The sequence below is a fragment of the Prionailurus viverrinus genome, chromosome B4 (genome assembly GCF_022837055.1).
Source record: "Prionailurus viverrinus isolate Anna chromosome B4, UM_Priviv_1.0, whole genome shotgun sequence".
NCBI lineage: Eukaryota > Metazoa > Chordata > Mammalia > Carnivora > Felidae > Prionailurus > Prionailurus viverrinus.
Genome location: NC_062567.1, coordinates 131,404,191 through 131,421,024, shown reverse-complemented (window position 1 = coordinate 131,421,024; position 16,834 = coordinate 131,404,191). Strand labels below are relative to the sequence as shown.

Sequence of the window (16,834 nt, the reverse complement as noted above, 5' to 3'; positions counted from 1 at the left end):
TTGTGAGCATCATCTGTTACATGTCTTCTCAGAGAGATGGTGGAGAACTGCTGTCCTGAAACCCAAATCTGATTAGGTTATCCCCAGCTTCAAACCCTTCCATGTCTGCCACCTGCAAATAGGATAAAGTCATGGCACCTGTAGTGTAAAAGGATGAGAACCCAACATACAAGATCTGTGTTGATACTGCTTACCTCTAGCTTGATCTCTATTGGCTCCCATCCTCTCTTGGAAAACTGATTCCTTGAACATACTGATCCATTTAATAACTCCATTCCTCTACAACTATTGTTGTCTGTCCGATACTGACTGTTGTTCATCTGATATACAGCGTCCCCACTCCTGCCCCCAAACAAAGGATTATCCAGCCCAGAATCAAAATGTCAGTTGTATCACAGTTGAGAGACACTTGGTCAAATGGATTTTGTCCTCCTTTATAATTCTGAGATTCTCTGATTATAGGTTGTCTTTTTCTGAAGGCAGGGAATTCTTTGGAAATGCCTTTTTGAGTTTTAAAATTTTCCTTGTAAAATGTTTTCTCACATCTTAATACCTATGCATTCTTAGAATTAGAACCACTTTTTCTTTTCCTGCTGTGGGCCATGTCATGTACTAAAATCACTGTAGAAATGAGTTTCTTTGTCTCCGAGGAGTACTGGAAACAGTATTATTGTTATTCAAGTTCTGCTCGAAACATAGAAATTTATTACTTACTGTATTTTCATAGGAAAAAGACTCATATAGCTTGATACCTTGGGAAAGGATTTGGGAACAGAATCTTAAAGAAAACTTAAATGAAGAAGATAATTGCCACTTTTATGAAATCGGGATTTTTACCAATAACTGTTTTTGAATGCCAGTGGTGTTACTGTTAGGACAGTTCATATTCCTCTCCTGCCCTCCGGTCTTTAATCTGGTAAGGCGGGTTTGTTCCCCCTTGGGTGTCAAGTTGCATTCCTTCATAGGGAGCCCTATGGTTAGATTTATAGCCTTGATCCGCCTACCCTTTTCCTTTATCAGTAGTAATTGCACTTATTTCCCAGAGGCACACACATAATTAGCAGACTTTCCGATGTTTTCTCTCCTTTAACAAAGAAGACTCACTGGTGATAAAACTATTTTGTTTTCAAGATTCCAGAAGTAGATAGCTGTATTCCAATTATTCCCTGAATCAGTGAATACGATTTTAGTATGTGTGTTCAGTTACTGTTCATCTCTTCTTACTTGTGCTTCTGTTTTCTTATAAATGATTTTTTACAAGTAAAAATAGAATCATTCAAATTGAAAGAAAAACAATTTCTTGTATTTAAGTAGATAAAGTGTTAGTATTCCCATCTTCGAGCTGAAGCATCAGCCACAGCTTGGAACTGAAAGAAGAATTTTCTACCCAGGTTTGTAAATAAGCAGAGAACTTTCTTTCCCCTTCAGCCATATCCCTCGTGCATTAGTGACGGTTGGAATCCCTCATCATGACCATTTGTAGCTTGTTTTTCTCCCATGGAATGCTGTCCTTTGCTTGATTATATAGGTTGTAAGTTTTTAGTAAAGTTTTGAATCCTCAAATATTTTGAGTGTCTTTTCTTAGAACTCGTAAAATTATAGTGGCCAAAAAATACCTCTCCATCTATTTTGGCTTAGAGGATGAACAAGTACTTGAACTTTTCAGATACAAAGCTTTGAAATACTAATGTTTTCACAAGGATTTTATGTACTCTTCTTTAGATGATGGAGTGCATTTTTGTACTTGAGATTGTTCTTAGAACCCTCTCCATTTTCAGCTCATGTTAATAACAGAGATATGAAAGCAGAATTTTTTTCTTTTTCTTTTTCTTTCTTTTTTCTTTTTCTTTTCTTTTTTTTTTTTTTTTTTTTTTTTTTTGGTGCAAAAAAGTGATTTTATTAAAGCATGGGGACAGGACCCATGGGCGGAAAGAGCTATGAAAGCAGAATTTTCAATGATGGTTACATCTTAACTGAGGCTGCATTGCCTCAGTTGTGTGTGCCTACCTCTTGAATAGAACATGAAAGAATTTTGATTTCTAAAGAATTTGTTTAACAGACAACCCATTTCATTTGTGTAGGAAGGTATGTATGTTGTCTACAGTATCCACAGAAGCCTGTGATCTCTGTTCCTGAGCTTTCCTGTCTTCGTGTTAAAAAAAAAAAAAAAAAAAGTAGACTGCTCAGTAGTACCTTCTAGTCTGATTTTTCCGGCTGTTGATTTTTCAGTCAAGTGATGTGTACATTGAATAGGAAGACATTATAAAGTCTGGGCAAAAAGCCATTAAAAAGTCATGTACTGATACTCTTCTGTCGTGGTTTTCTGGGCACTGGCACTTTTTAAAAACAAGACGAGCAAGAATCTCTAGGTAAGGCTTTTTCAGGTAATGATCAATGCCTTATGTGACAGTGCATGAATACAGTGAGTCATAGCTTAAAGATGACTCAAGTTATGTGACTCTTTAAAAATATAATAAATACAGCTCATAAAATTTTTTGATGTCTTTCATTTTGAGAAATGTGTTCTCATGATGCTCTTAAGAAAGGGGTAACAAAATGTCTCTCTTTAGCAACTGTATACAGCAAATGAAAAAATTGGACTTGAATCTCTTGGCTGTTTCCTCAAGCTTATCTTTAGTTAGACTGTGTTTTCTGAATAGTGTGTTTTGAGATTCCTTAAATCAAAACATTCTTTCTCCTATTGTATTTAAATGACTTTAGTAAAAGTAGATTTCTCTTCCTTAGGATTTTGCCTCTTGGTTCCTCAGAGCATGGCTAGAGCCAGACAGCTTTATGTGTGGTTGTTTGCTGAATTTGTTCATTGGTTCATTTGTTCAACATTTATTTAACAAATATTTATAAAGTATCTACTATGTGTCAGGCACTTTGTTACAACTCTATCTGGTATTTTTTTTAAATCATTCCAGGACTGATGAGGAATATTTTAAAATTTCAAGATGGTGTTAACTTGGGATCATGTGTTTTCAAAAAAGAAGCACCTGGCTCATTGTATTGTTCCACTCTGAGGCAACTTTGGGGGGCCAAGACCCCCATCCTTAAGCTTGTAAGGATCGCGATGCTTGCGGAGCTGTTTCAGGTGTTTTGTGGTGGTTCATAACTACTGCTTGCTGCCTGCCTATCCTAATTCCCTAAGTGATGAGGAACTCTTCTGTGAGCCTCTATCTAGTCCTTGGTGAAGCTCTTTCAAATGTCATCACTTTCTCCCACCTGTCACCCATTGTACCAAATCCATACTCATTTAAAACCATGCAAGCTACTTACGTGAGAGTTGTAAGTTGTATGTTTTATCGGATATTGTCATGGACTTAGCATGTGATCAATAAGCCTTCTGTTATTTTAAAAATGTACATAAGGCTAGATCAAAATTGCTGCTTTGGATGCTCTACAAATTGACAAATAGATCACGTCCTGTTATACAAGTGAGGAAACTTGCTCTTTTCACGTGGAAAGTGTTGCTGCCAGCCAGTTTGCTATCTGCAAGGCTTCTGAATTGCTTCTAACAGTAGTGGCTTGTGTTGTACCCTGTCACAGAGACACGCCTTACCTCAGGTCTCCTAGTAGGTCAGTGGCAGAAGTAGAAATGAAACATTGGTACATAGATGTAAGGTAAGACAGCAAAGCTTGAAAGGTTACATTTTGCTTTCCCTTTGTCTCCTCTTTGTTTTGGAAGGTGTGGTGAATGTGTTGCTAACAACTCCACTCTGGGTGGTAAACACCAGACTGAAGCTGCAAGGGGCAAAATTTAGGAATGAAGACATTGTACCAACCAACTACAAAGGTATTATTGGTAAGTGTTTCTTGGGTAAGTTCCTATTTAAGGAGTTTCTTTTCTCTATCTGGAATGTATTGCCTCCATAATGCTGCCTATCCGAGAGCCTCAAATCTTGACATCTAACAGTGAGCATTTGTTTAGCTCATGTGTCTGTGGATTGACAAGAATTTGACTCGTTGAGGCTGGGGCCAGCCTGCACATATTCTTCTCTTGGTGATGGCAGAAGCACAAGAGGACACGTCCAGTCGTACAAGGATATTTCCAGCCCCTGTTCACATCTTGTTTGCTAACGTCCTTTTGGCCAAAGCACATCTCATGGCCAAACCCAAAGTCAGGGGCTAGAGAAGTATACTGTTGTTACATGGACTATTGGTGGAAAGGGGTAAATATTTCTAAAAAATAATCTACACTGTTGTGGTTTTTATTGTTGTTGTTGTTTTTTAGTGTTGTCTTTGGATAAAACTATCTTATTAATATCTGATGACTTTGAGCTTAATAGTACTACATAACCTGGTTCTCCTTTCCCATGTTTCCATCTTTGTAATGAGAACAGTAGTTTCCTTATTAGTCAGATCCTATATAATGGACCCAGGGAGCTATCTCTTGTTGTCCTGGACTTTGCTATGAAACACATAGGGTATCAGTTCACAATTCTCTGTAATATAGAGTTCCCAATGGTGGTGGTGGTGGTGGAGGTGGTTATTACTTAGGAAAACCTGACTTTCTTTCTTTCTTTCTTTCTTTCTTTCTTTCTTTCTTTCTTTCTTTCTTTTTTTAATTTATGCATTTATTTTAATTTTATTTTTTACTATTTTTTAATTTACATCCAAATTAGTTAGCATATAGTGCAACAATGATTTCAGGAGTAGATTCCTTAGTGCCCCTTGCCCATTTAGCCCATCCCCCTCTCCCACAACACCTCCCGTAACCCTCGGTTTGTTCTCCATATTTATAAATCTCTTCTGTTTTGTCCCCCTCCCTGTTTTTATATTATTTTTGCTTCCCTTCCCTTATGTTCATCTGTTCTGTGTCTTAAAGTCCTCATATGAGTGAAATCATATGATGTTTGTCTTTCTCTGACTGACTAATTTCGTTCAGCATAATACCCTCTAGTTCCATCCACGTAGTTGCAAGTGGCAAGATGTCATTCTTTTTGATTGCCCGGTAATACTCCATTGTATATATATATATACCACATCTTCTTTATCCATTCATCCATCGATGGACATGTGGGCTCTTTCCATACTTTGGCTATTGTTGATTGTGCTGCCATAAACATGGTGCATGTGTCCCTTCGAAACAGCACACCTATATCCCGTAGATAAAGGACTAATAGTGCAATTGCTGGGTCGTAGGGTAGTTCTGTTTTTAGTTTTTTGAGGAACTCCCATACTGTTTTCCAGAGTGGCTGCACCAGCTTGCATTCCCAGAAAACTTGACTTTGTAATGCCAGATTGTCAGGAAGAGTTATCTATGATTTAGGTTGGTGTCTCAATAATCTGGTGACTGTCAGTGTCCAATGATTATCAAAAAGTAGTTAACTGATGAGGTTGCCCCCAGAATATCATTGCAAGAAGGAAATTTTAATAGAACCAGTATGATTTGTGTTCTGGGTACATTTGAACAAAATTCACATTGTGTTGTCCAGTTAGGGGATTGTCCTCAGAAGTCCTTGATTTCTTGCCTAGATGCTTTTCACCAGATCATTCGAGACGAAGGAATCTTGGCTTTATGGAATGGCACATTTCCTTCCTTGCTGTTGGTCTTCAATCCTGCCATCCAGTTCATGTTCTATGAAGGTTTAAAACGGCAACTTCTAAAGAAACGAATGAAGGTAATCCCTGATTGTGAAAGCAGCAAATAATCTCAGACATTGTCTTATTTGCATTGATGTGGTTTGTTCTTTTTTCGCTTTCCAGCTTTCTTCTTTGGATGTGTTCATCATTGGTGCAATATCCAAAGCGATTGCTACCACAGTCACTTATCCCATGCAGACGGTACAGTCAATTCTGAGGGTGAGTGCTGGGGTTCTCCCTGCATCTAATCAAACAACGTTCTAAAATATGTGGTGTCTCAGGGTGCCTGGGTGGCTCAGTTAAGCATCCGACTTTCGCCCAGGTCACAATCTCGCGGTTTGTGGTTCGAGCCCTGCTTTGGGCTCTGTGCTGACAGCTCAGAGCCTGGAGCCTACTTCGGATTCTGTGTCTCCCTCTCTCTCTGCCCCTTCCCCACTCATGCTGTGTCTGTCTGTCTGTCTGTCTGTCTGTCTCTCTGTCTCTCAAGAATAAATAAACATTTTTTAAAAAATTTTTAAGTAAATAAAATATAGGGGTGCCTAGGTGGCTCAGTTGGTTGGGCGGCCGACTTCGGCTCAGGTCATGATCTCGCGGTCCATGAGTTCGAGACCCGCATCGGGCTCTGTGCTGACAGCTTGGAGCCTGGAACCTGTTTCAGATTCTGTGTCTCCCTCTCTCTGACCCTCCCCCGTTCATGCTCTGTCTCTCTCTGTCTCAAAAATAAATAAACGTTAAAAAAATAATAAATTAAAAAAAAAAGAAAATAAAATATATGATTTCTCTGTTTAAAACAGTGTTAACAAAGCAATAAAGTAGTCAGTTGGTAGGCTGGAGCATTCCTTATGCATTTTTTCATTTGTTTGATATATTGCCCGCTAGGCTGGCTGTCACTTGGTTTCCTGTTTGGTTTGGAACAAAGATTATATTTGTAATTTCCAGTTAACATAGTGTCTCAGAAAACCCAAATGTGGGGCAAATTTCTTTAACAACCTTGGGAAAGTATAAGTTTGTTTCCTTCTCATGAAAGGTGATTTGGTTAGGTTAATCTTTACAAAATCAGAAGTTGATTCCTTTAGTTCATTCAGGAGGAATTAATGATTTAGTTTTTCTGGAGAGCTTTCAAATTTCTGTTTTTTTCATTCAATTATTTAATGCTCACTCTGTGTGAGGAGCTGGCTACACATGGTGAATAAATATCCTAATCCCTGCCCTCCTGGAGGTAACAGAGGAAAGAATGAACCAATAAATAAGCAGAATAAATAGGTTGTTATAAATTGAGAAAAGAGCTATCTAGGAAGTGAACTGCATTCTGAGATTTAGTGGAGGGGGGCATGGTGCAGATGTTCTTAGATGGGATGATTGAAGATGACTGGGCTCCTCTGAGGAGGCATGTATAAAAATCAAGACTTAAAAGAAGCTAAGGATCCAGGTATCAAAGAGCATTCTAGGTAGAGGGAACATGTTGTGCTAAGAGCTTGGTGAATATTGGGAAATGAAAACAGGCTACTGTGGCTGGAGAGTGGGCTCCGGATGAGATCAGGAAAGTAGCAGGGAAGCCCATAAAGGAGGATTCTAGATTTTATTCTCACCTGAGTGGGAAGCTTTTGAAGGCCTTTCAGCTAGGGAGTGGTGTGATCTGATTTACAATTCGAGAAGATTCCTCTGGTTCTTCTGTGGTGAATTGGTCATAGGGTTAAGAGATAAGGGTGGGAGGGCAATCAGGAGGCCATTTCCATAGTACAGGTAAGAGGTGATGGTGGCCTACACTGAGGTGGTAGCAGAGGAGAGGAGAGAGAAGACATGGACAGATTCACAATCAGTTTTAGAGAAAAAAATTCAAAGTATTTATGGTAGATAAAATGGGGGTGATAGTGAAAGTATTTCAGTTCAAAAATTTATTACCTTCTGTTAGAAGTATTTCTACTGATGTGCTATTTTTAAATTGATACTTAATACAAGGAATTCAGCAGCATCTAAATAAATGTATTTTGGTACTTTTACACTATAAACATGTAATGTGAAGAGCTTAGACCGAAGAGGTTCTGATTTGTGGTTATCAGAACTTTTAAAGGACTGGAGGGCAAACCATACCATCGGTATCTAAATCTTCATTGTGGGCATGTTTGTTTTCTTTTGAGGTAGAGTGTTCCCATAATTCTCTGTAAAGTGAAAATTCTCATGCTTGATTCATTGAAAAATATTTCTTATTTTCACTTATTTTATTGAAAAAGAGAAGATTCATGAAATCTACATAGTAATTGGATATTTTTATTACTGTATACTATAAGACCTTACTCAAACCTAATTTCCTCTGCAGGTAGAAATTGATCTTTTTTTCTTCTTCCCCAGTTTGGACGCCACAGACTAAACCCAGAAAACAGAACATTGGGAAGTCTTCGGAATGTTCTCTATCTTCTTCACCAACGAGTAAAGTGAGCTTTGTAAATGCTTCACATTCTGTCCTGTCTTTCAACAGCCATCTCTGCCAGGGAGTAGCTAATTCTGCTTAACTTGCACTACTGCCTTGGCAGTGGTAGCCTAGAAACCTCTTCTTGCATGTTGTGCTCAGACATTTCTCATTTTAGGGGCTTAGTGCAGTATGATAGCGTTTGGGGAAGTTACAGAAAAAGTTCAGGTCTTTATTCTTTGTTACTTAGAAATATACGGGACTCCTGTAGAGAGGGAAGCCTCCTATAATCTGATGTAGAGACTGTTCTGCCCTAGTAGTGCTGTCATCAGTGGTATATCCTGTGACTTCTCTTGTAGATACAAATAAACAGATATTATAGAGCAGTAGTCATAGTGAGAGAAGGAGGGGGTAGTAGAAAGAGTAAGAGTAATTATCGTAATGATGACGACAGTGATGATGATGATAAGAGTAGCTAACATTTTGAGTGTTTGCTTTGCAGCAGACCCTGAGCTCCGTGCGTCACGTGGGTAATCTCACTTAATCCTAACAGTAGCCCTGTGAGGCAGGTGCCTTCATCATTTCCCTGAATTCATTTCATTTAAAGAAGCTGACCCTTAGGGATGTCAAATAAGTCAGGGGCCTCCTTTGAAGCAAAAGCTGCCATAACTTTCTGTTCCTAGATGTAAGATATTTTGAAAATAAATGTATTGTAAAAACAGAATATGCTTGAGACACGTGGGTGGTCAGTCAGTTAAGCATCTGGCTTGGACTCAGGTCATGATCTTGCACTTCATGGGTTCAAGCCCCACAATCAGGCTCTGTGCTGACAGCTCAGAGCCTGGAGCCTGCTTCGGATTCTGTGTCTCCCTCTCTGTCTGTTCCTCCATGCTCACACTCTGTCTCTTGGGGGGGGGGGGGGGGGGGATTGTCTAAAAAAATCCAGAATATGCTCGGGATGAAAAAAAATCAAAGATAAAGAATTGGTATAAAGTAAAAACTATAAATAATCACCATACCAAGTGTTGGCAAGAATGTGGAGCATCCAGAACTTTCCTTGTGCTGCTGGTGGGAAAATGAAATGGTACGATGACCACTTTGGAAAGCAGTTTGCCATTTTCTTCAAAAGTTAAACATAGAACTACCATAGGACCTAGCCATTCCAGTCAATTTATATACCCAAAAGAAGTGAAATATGTCTGCACAAAAACTTTTATACAGATATTAATAGTTTCATTTGTAAGAATCAAAAACTGAAAAGAACACAGATGTCCCATCATCGAGTGAATAGATACACAAATTATATATCTACATAGTGAAATACTGCTCGTAAAAAAGAAGGACTCTCTAATGTTGTATACATGCAACAATATGGATCTCAAAATAATTGTGCTGAGTGAAAGAAATCAGACAAAAAATTCATACTGTATGATTCCACTTATATAAAATTTGGGAAATGCAAATACAATATCCACACCCCACCCCACCCCCCCTTATCTACAGTTTCCCTTCCCATGGTTTCAGGTGTCCACAGTCAGCCATGGTATGGAAACAGACGATCTTCCTTCTGACTTATCATCAGAAAGTCGATAGGACCTAGCACCAAGTCCCAATGCCTGTGTCATCCGCCTCACTCCCCCTCAGAACAGAGATGTTATGAGAGAGAGAGACCACATTCACGTAACTGTTATTTCAGTATATTGTTGTTCTATTTTATTATTAGTTTTTGTTGTTAATCTCTTACTGTGCCTAATTTACAAGTGAAACTTTATGATAGGTGTGTATGTATAGGAAAAAAATAGGGGGTTCAGTACTACCCACGGTTTCAGGCGTCCACTGAGGGTCTTGGAATGGATCCCCCCGGGGCTAAGCGGTGGCGTGCCTCTTTGATGCGAGAGTTGACTTTTGTGAAGAAAACCTTAACTATTTTTTTCAAACCTCTTTCCTCTCAGGCGGTTTGGAATAATGGGACTCTACAAAGGCCTTGAAGCCAAACTGCTGCAGACAGTCCTCACCGCTGCTCTCATGTTCCTTGTTTACGAGAAACTGACGGCCGCTACCTTCACAGTTATGGGGCTGAAGAACGTACGCAAGCGCTGAGACACCTCGCCCCGCAGAGTGCAGAAGGCTACTCAAGATGCGGGCTTCCCTCCGTGCGAAGGGAAGTGATTCTCTTTTTACTCGTGGCTGCCTGCTCCATGAATTTTACCCTCATAGGCTGGAAAAGCATCTAAGGGTAAACATGGAATAGAGCCAGCTGGACCTGTCGACCACTTCATTTTTATGATGGTTGGCTGAATTTTGTTGGGGAGGTTGGTCTGATGGTCATATGAAAAGAAAACATTATTGAAAACGTAAAAATGAAAGATTGTGGGTGTTTGTTGTTTTTCTTAAGGGGAATGGACTGTTGCTCTCGTGTGTTATCTTTTCCAGTTAAAATCTTTCTTAAATTTACCAGCTGTTCTTTTTCCCTGAACCCCCAGGTTCTAGGAATGTATTTAATACCATGTAATTCTCCTCTTAGGCTTTTGTATGTCTTAATCTTGGTATTTTCCTCACTAAACATACTATGATTGTGCCACAGGCATGACTTTATTTTTGTTGAGCTTTATTCCTCCTCCTTAGGGAAAGGTGTCGTCTTTAGTACATGAGCTGTTTATTTTGTGGGAGAAATGAAAACAATTCATCCCAAATGATTCTCTTATGAAGTATTTGTAAACATCACTTATTCATTAGTACTTGACATAATTAAAAAATATTTATTTTGAATCAGGCTTTTCATTACAAAAGGCTTGAAGTTTTATGTTTTTCCATGCAAGCCCCATCAAGTCAAGCCCCAATAAACTGTCAGCACAAAAGACATTTTAAAAAGTTGCCCCTTATTCAAGTATCACATTGGGTTTACAGCCAGATGGTAAAAATCATAGAAAAGAGAGAGAGAGCAGACACCTTGTTTAGGTTCTGGAGTATTCTCTTCCTTTCCAAAATCCTGGTGAAGGCTGTATATTTTGAGAATAAATGTCTGATTGAGGTGACTTCTATTTGGGAACATCCCTTATAGCCCTCCCACTTGGAGTACCTGCATCGAGCAGCGTCACTGACATCACTCGGGAGCTTGTTGGGCACGTGGACCCAGACCTTCTGAATCATAGTCTACGGTTTAACAAGATCCCTGGGTGGTTCATACATTAAAGTTTGAGAGACCTTAGAGCCCCTGACTTACCAGAAGCTATGACTGGTTTCAAGGATAGAAACCAAGACAAAGATTTTTCTTAAAGGAAAGTTGGACTAATGCATTGAAACCACCCCTGACAAAACTGAGTGTCCCACACATCACATCCTTTCCTTTCACCTCCGAGCCCGTGTTAAGGCGGTAGGACTTGAATTATGCAGCTAGGAGTGGATTTAGACCTCTCAAGCCACCCAAGGAGGAAACTCTGGTCATTAGGTGAACAGCTCTTTGGGCTCCTTTGACTTAGTTTTTGTCCCTATAACCAAACATCACGTTTTTCATGCATGAGTCTGATTCAGCCAGAGTCCAAGAGGAATAATGACATATCTGTGGGCTCTAGTATTTTAGCTCAGTTTTGAAAGTGGCAATGTCTTTCTCTTATTTCCTTTCTGGTTCCTGTGGTAATTTCAAATCATGTGATGATCGAACTCCTAATAACTGAAAGATGGTTGTGTATTCTAGAAAGCAAGAATTAGGAGGGGCTAATAATCTGGGAACTAGACTGAACACTCAACCCCTATTTAAGCCAAAGGATTGAAGACAGAATTGGCCCCTTTACTACTTTTCTTTTTTCTTTTTTCCTTTTTTTTTGAGAGAGCATCATGCGTGTGCAGGAGCAGGTGAGGGGCAGGAGGAGAGGGAGAGTCTTAAGCAGACTCCATGCCCAGCATCCCAGCACAGAGCCCAAAGCAGGGCTCCATTTCACTGACCATGAGATCACGACCTGAGCCAAAATCAAGAGTCAGATGCTTAACTGACTGAGCCACCCAGGCGCCCCCTCCCCCTGCATTACTACTTTTTATTTTACTTTAAGGTTCCTATGTGTCTGGCAGGGCTTGGGTGGGAAGCACAAGACTTATTTTTATACAGGAGAAGAATGATCATAAAGGTGCCATGTGTACTTTTGTTGTCTTACTTATGCAAGTTGCTTTGGAATTTGAATTTTGAGCTCAGGTTGGTATGTTAGAGTAATTTCCAAGTCAAATTATGTAGTTAAATGAGATTTTATGATGTGAAAATCTATTTGATGCTTCTTTTTTCTGATTTTATGAGTGAACAATTTAATATTGAGGTTTTGTGCTCCCTGTAGAAGCTTGCAGACTCACTAGTGAAACTAGGTAATGATTCACCCAGTTTTGTAACCTTTGGTTAATAATAAGTTATTTGAGAAAACTAAGGAGCTGAAGTCTGTACTGTAGAAATGGAAAATTTTTATTTTTGATTCTTTATGCAGTTTCTCTAGAATGTGAGGATGAGAGCCTTTGGGATTATATTAGTGTCACCACAGTGGAAAACTTAATTTCTGTAAGTATTTAATCTGTGTTTTGAAGTGGACACTAATATTTCTACCCTCATCTTAATTTTACTATTAAATTTGAAATGCAGAAATAGGCTTGACCATAAGATCATAAGCAGTGGGAGTTAGAATCTTGGGTTTTATTCCCAGCTCTGCCACCGACCAACTAGCAAATTACATCATCTCCTTGAGCTTCAGCTTTTTGATGAGTGGAGGTAATAATACTACCCACTTCAGAGGATTTTTGAGAACTAATGATGTCAGCTAAATCCCTTTATGATCTCAACAGGGAAAATCTGAATGAACCATGTGACTGTTCCTGGATTTATGTAGCAGTTTGTCTTCTTCAAGCTTCAATACTTTCTCATCTTATAATCCCAATGTCTCTGTGAGGTACAAGGAACACTGTCCCCATTTAATTAAGAAGCAAATTGACACAGAACTATCAAATGACTTGCGTGGTTGGAGCCAAAACTAGAGTTGATTTTCCTGCAGTCAAAGATAATGATGTAAAGATTGGGTTCTGGAATTAGACCTAGGTTCAACTCTGGCTCCACTTCTCACCAGCTGTGAGAACAAAGCAATTAGGGAATTTGTATAAAACTTCGTTTCTTTGACTATGAAATGGAGGTCTTGATAAAGCCACCTCAGAGGGTGATTGTGATGATTAAAGAGATCATCATTGTGATGATTAAAGAGATATTCAAATTGCTTAGCACAGTGCTTGCCACATGAGAAGAGCTAGATAAATGTTAGCAATGACTCATCATAATACGATTATTACTGTTGAGGGGTATGGCTGCTTGATAGATACCACTGCTCACTGTAGTGAAGTGAGTGGTAAGCACTCTGGGTTTTGAGCCAGACCTGGGTTCAGATTTTCATCTACTACTTAATAGTATCGTGGCCACAGACAGGTCACTTGCTCATCTTTCTGAATCTGTGTCTTCATCTGTCTGATGGAAATGATTACCTCACAAGGCTATAACACATCTTTATATAGATATAGACCTATCTTCTTTAATCTCAGAACAGCTCGCAAGACTGAAATATGTATCTGTCTATAGATGGATATACAGAGATAGATGTATCTATCTATAGATAGATACCTTCTTTAATCCTTAATCCTCAGAAGAGCCCTGCAAAGTAATACTTTCTCTGGGACAGATGGAGAGATATATGTATGTACATCTGGCACAGTACATGACATATATATGTGCTTCATAAATGCTGTTTTTTATATTGAGATGTATATAACATTAGTTCCGGGTATACAACATAATGATTCAATATATGTATGTATTGCAAAATGATCACCACAGTAAGTCTAGTTAACGTCTGTTACCAAAACATTCATCAGATAAGTGATGTTTGAACCAAGAAAATCAACTAGGTTTTACTTTGGGGCAGCATTTCCTCTTTCCATTTGTTTGAATTGTGAGCATGTCTTTGCTGGGAGTCTTTCAGTGTACCTCCCCAAAAGAGAAGCCAAATCCAGTAATTTCATGTGTCATTCAGTATTCAGATTAAGTCCCCCAAATATGTATCAGTTAATCAGTAAAATACATACCGGTTCAGTAGCAAAAAGTCACTGGCTAAGTTAGTGTCTCATCTTGGCTCTCTAGAAAAGCTAAAGAATAGTGACTTCATGGGGCCAGATGCCACACATCTAAGGAAAGCCCTCCCTCTGAGCAGCTGAATTACTTACCTGGCGATGTTAAATGTCAGCAGAATACCAAATATATACAAAGGCTCATTTGTAGGATGTTTACATATGCAGTAAATATAACTGTGACTTGCAGGGTTTTTACCACCATAAGAATGAAAGGGCCTTGGGTTAGTGCTGCTGTTTGGGGGGCAAACTGGTAGCCCCTGAAAAGTAGGTTCAGTGGGACATAGTGGACAAGAAAAAAAGTTTTCCATGGGCTGGTCAAGAGAAGGAAAGAAAAAAAATTACTATTTAAAGACAAAGTGAAAATGGGAGTCAGCGGAGGGGGGAGACAAGGCACCAATGCCTAGCAGAGCCCTCAAAGAAGGCGCACTAAAAAATGGGTGACAGGCACATAGACTTGGCAGTAAACTGTGGAACCTAGTAAATGAGGTCCAGTCTGTGATGAAGTGAAAAGAGAAAGAAACCCTGGTTTGAAAATGGGCAATGGAACTTCCATGCATTCAGTGCCTACAAAATGCCAGGCACAATTGATTTGCATACATCTTGATATCCTTGTAATAACTCTAAATAGATGAGGATCATTCCTGTTCACAGATGAGTTAGTTAAATCCTAAAGAGTAACTTACCAATGTCAACATACCTAGTGAATGGGGATCGGGATTTGAAATTTAGGCTGACTCCAGAACTTTCTACACTGCCACACCACATTCCTCAGATGTCCTTAAGAGTAAGGCTTCTAAATGAGTGTGTGGTTCTCTTTTACAACTTAGAGGAGCATGTAAGTGAAGATGTATTTGTTTCTGTAATGAACTGTCTTCACCCCAATATGACACCACAAGGCTCAAAAGAAGCCTATGGCCTCTGTGTCCAAGAATGGTTCATTGAATCCATTGAGGATATTTCTTGCCTCTGTGTCCAGGAATGGTTCATTGAATCTATTGGGGCTATTTCTTGCCTCACTGTCTTTGTTTACGCTTTCCAGTGTGTTGAGAATCCTCTTCCTACTCTTTCTGGTGAATTCCTGCCCAGATCCGTCATCACTTCTTCCCAGAAGCCTCTCTGGAAGTTTGTGCCCTCCCACTCACTCCTCCAACCCCAAAGACTTTTGTACAAAAATGTCTGTCATCACACCTACTACATTGTATTCTGAATTGCAGTAGTCCATCTGTATCTCTGCCTTCCTCTAGATACAAGTTCTTTTCAGGACAGGAAATGAGTCCTTTTTAAAAAAATGTTTATTTTTTTAGAGGGAGAGATAGGGTGAGCACACATGCATAGGGAAGGGGCAGAGAGAGAGAGAGAGAGAGAGAGAGAGAGAATCCCAAGCAGTCCCCACTCTTTCAGCACAGAACCTGACACTGGGCTCAAACTCACAAACCAAGAGATCATAACCTGAGCAGAAACCAAGAGTCAGTTGTTTAACCAACTGAGCCACCCAGGGGCCCCTGGACAGGAAATGAGTCTCACATGAGTGTTTCAAGTAGCATAGTGTCTCACTCATGGTAGGCACTCAGTTGTTGCAGGAGTGCTTTTGGTTTAACACAGGGTTAGGGCACCTGGGTGGCTCAGTCGGTTAAGCATCTGACTTCGGCTCAGGTCATGATCTCACGGTTCATGAGTTTGAGCCCTGCATCAGTCTCTGTGTTGACAGGTCAGAGTCTGGAGCTTGCTTTGAATTCTGTGTCTCCCTCTCTCTGCCCCTCCCCCACTAGCTCTATCTCTGTCTCTCTCTCTTTCTCTCAAAAACAAATAAAAACATTAAAAGAATTTTTTTTTAAAGACAGAGTTGACATTTCTCTAATCAAATTGACCTGTTAATTAACAGTTTACATGTTTTTAGGGGTGCCTGGCTGGCTCAGTCAGTAAAGCATGCAACTCTTGATCTCAGGGTCATGAATTTGAGCCCTACCTTGGGTGTAGAGTTTACTTTAAAAAAATAAATAAATAAATAAATAAAAGAGTTTACATGATTTCAGAATTCTTGCACTCTGGTGTTTTCTTGGTTGTTGATTTTCAGTTTTTCAGATTTCTTTGCCTTAATTAGCTCACACTTAAGGATAAAGATTCATTATTTCTTTGCTTTGGTTGGAGTCACCAAAATTATCTACCTTGTGGTATCACCCAAATTCTTTGATGTACTTCATCCTTTTTTGTTTTTAATGTTTATTTATTATTGAGAGAGCATGAGCATGGGAGGGCAGAGAGAGGGGGAGACACAGAATCCAAAGCAGGCTCCAGGCTCTGAGCTGTCAGCACTGAGCCCAAAGCGGGGCTCGAACTCACAAACTGCAAGATCATGGCCTGAGCCGAAGTCAGATGCTTAACCAACTGAGCCACCCAGGCGCCCCACTTCATCCTTGTTTTGCTTTAGTTTCTATAGAACCCACTGGCAGAGCAGATGGTTGGCCAAGTAAGTGATTCCCTATGTAAGGAGGACCTTATTAAATTGCAGATTCCTATTCTAGGAATAACATTTTATCCATTTATTCAAAAAGTATTACCTTCCATATCCAAGCACTATACCAATTGCTGGGATTATCCAGATGAATAATGCCCAGTGTCTGCCTTCATGTACCTCACTGTTTGGCATGGGAGACAGACAAAAAACAACTTGGAATTTTACCGACGATGAATTCT

The 16,834-nt window shown here is 39.5% G+C and overlaps 1 protein-coding gene across 1 annotated transcript in view; it reads left to right on the top strand.

Moving 5' to 3' along the window:
• The window catches only part of SLC25A17 (solute carrier family 25 member 17), a 47,597-nt gene extending 36,832 nt beyond the window's left edge, over positions 1 to 10,765 (top strand). Inside the window, exons 5-9 of the mRNA XM_047868260.1 lie at positions 3,692 to 3,808; positions 5,482 to 5,627; positions 5,713 to 5,808; positions 7,939 to 8,021; positions 9,949 to 10,765. Coding sequence (XP_047724216.1) covers positions 3,692 to 3,808; positions 5,482 to 5,627; positions 5,713 to 5,808; positions 7,939 to 8,021; positions 9,949 to 10,096 — 590 coding nt within the window. The 3' untranslated portion in view covers positions 10,097 to 10,765. The remainder of the gene's footprint in view (positions 1 to 3,691; positions 3,809 to 5,481; positions 5,628 to 5,712; positions 5,809 to 7,938; positions 8,022 to 9,948) is intronic.
• Positions 10,766 to 16,834: the final 6,069 nt, after the last annotated feature.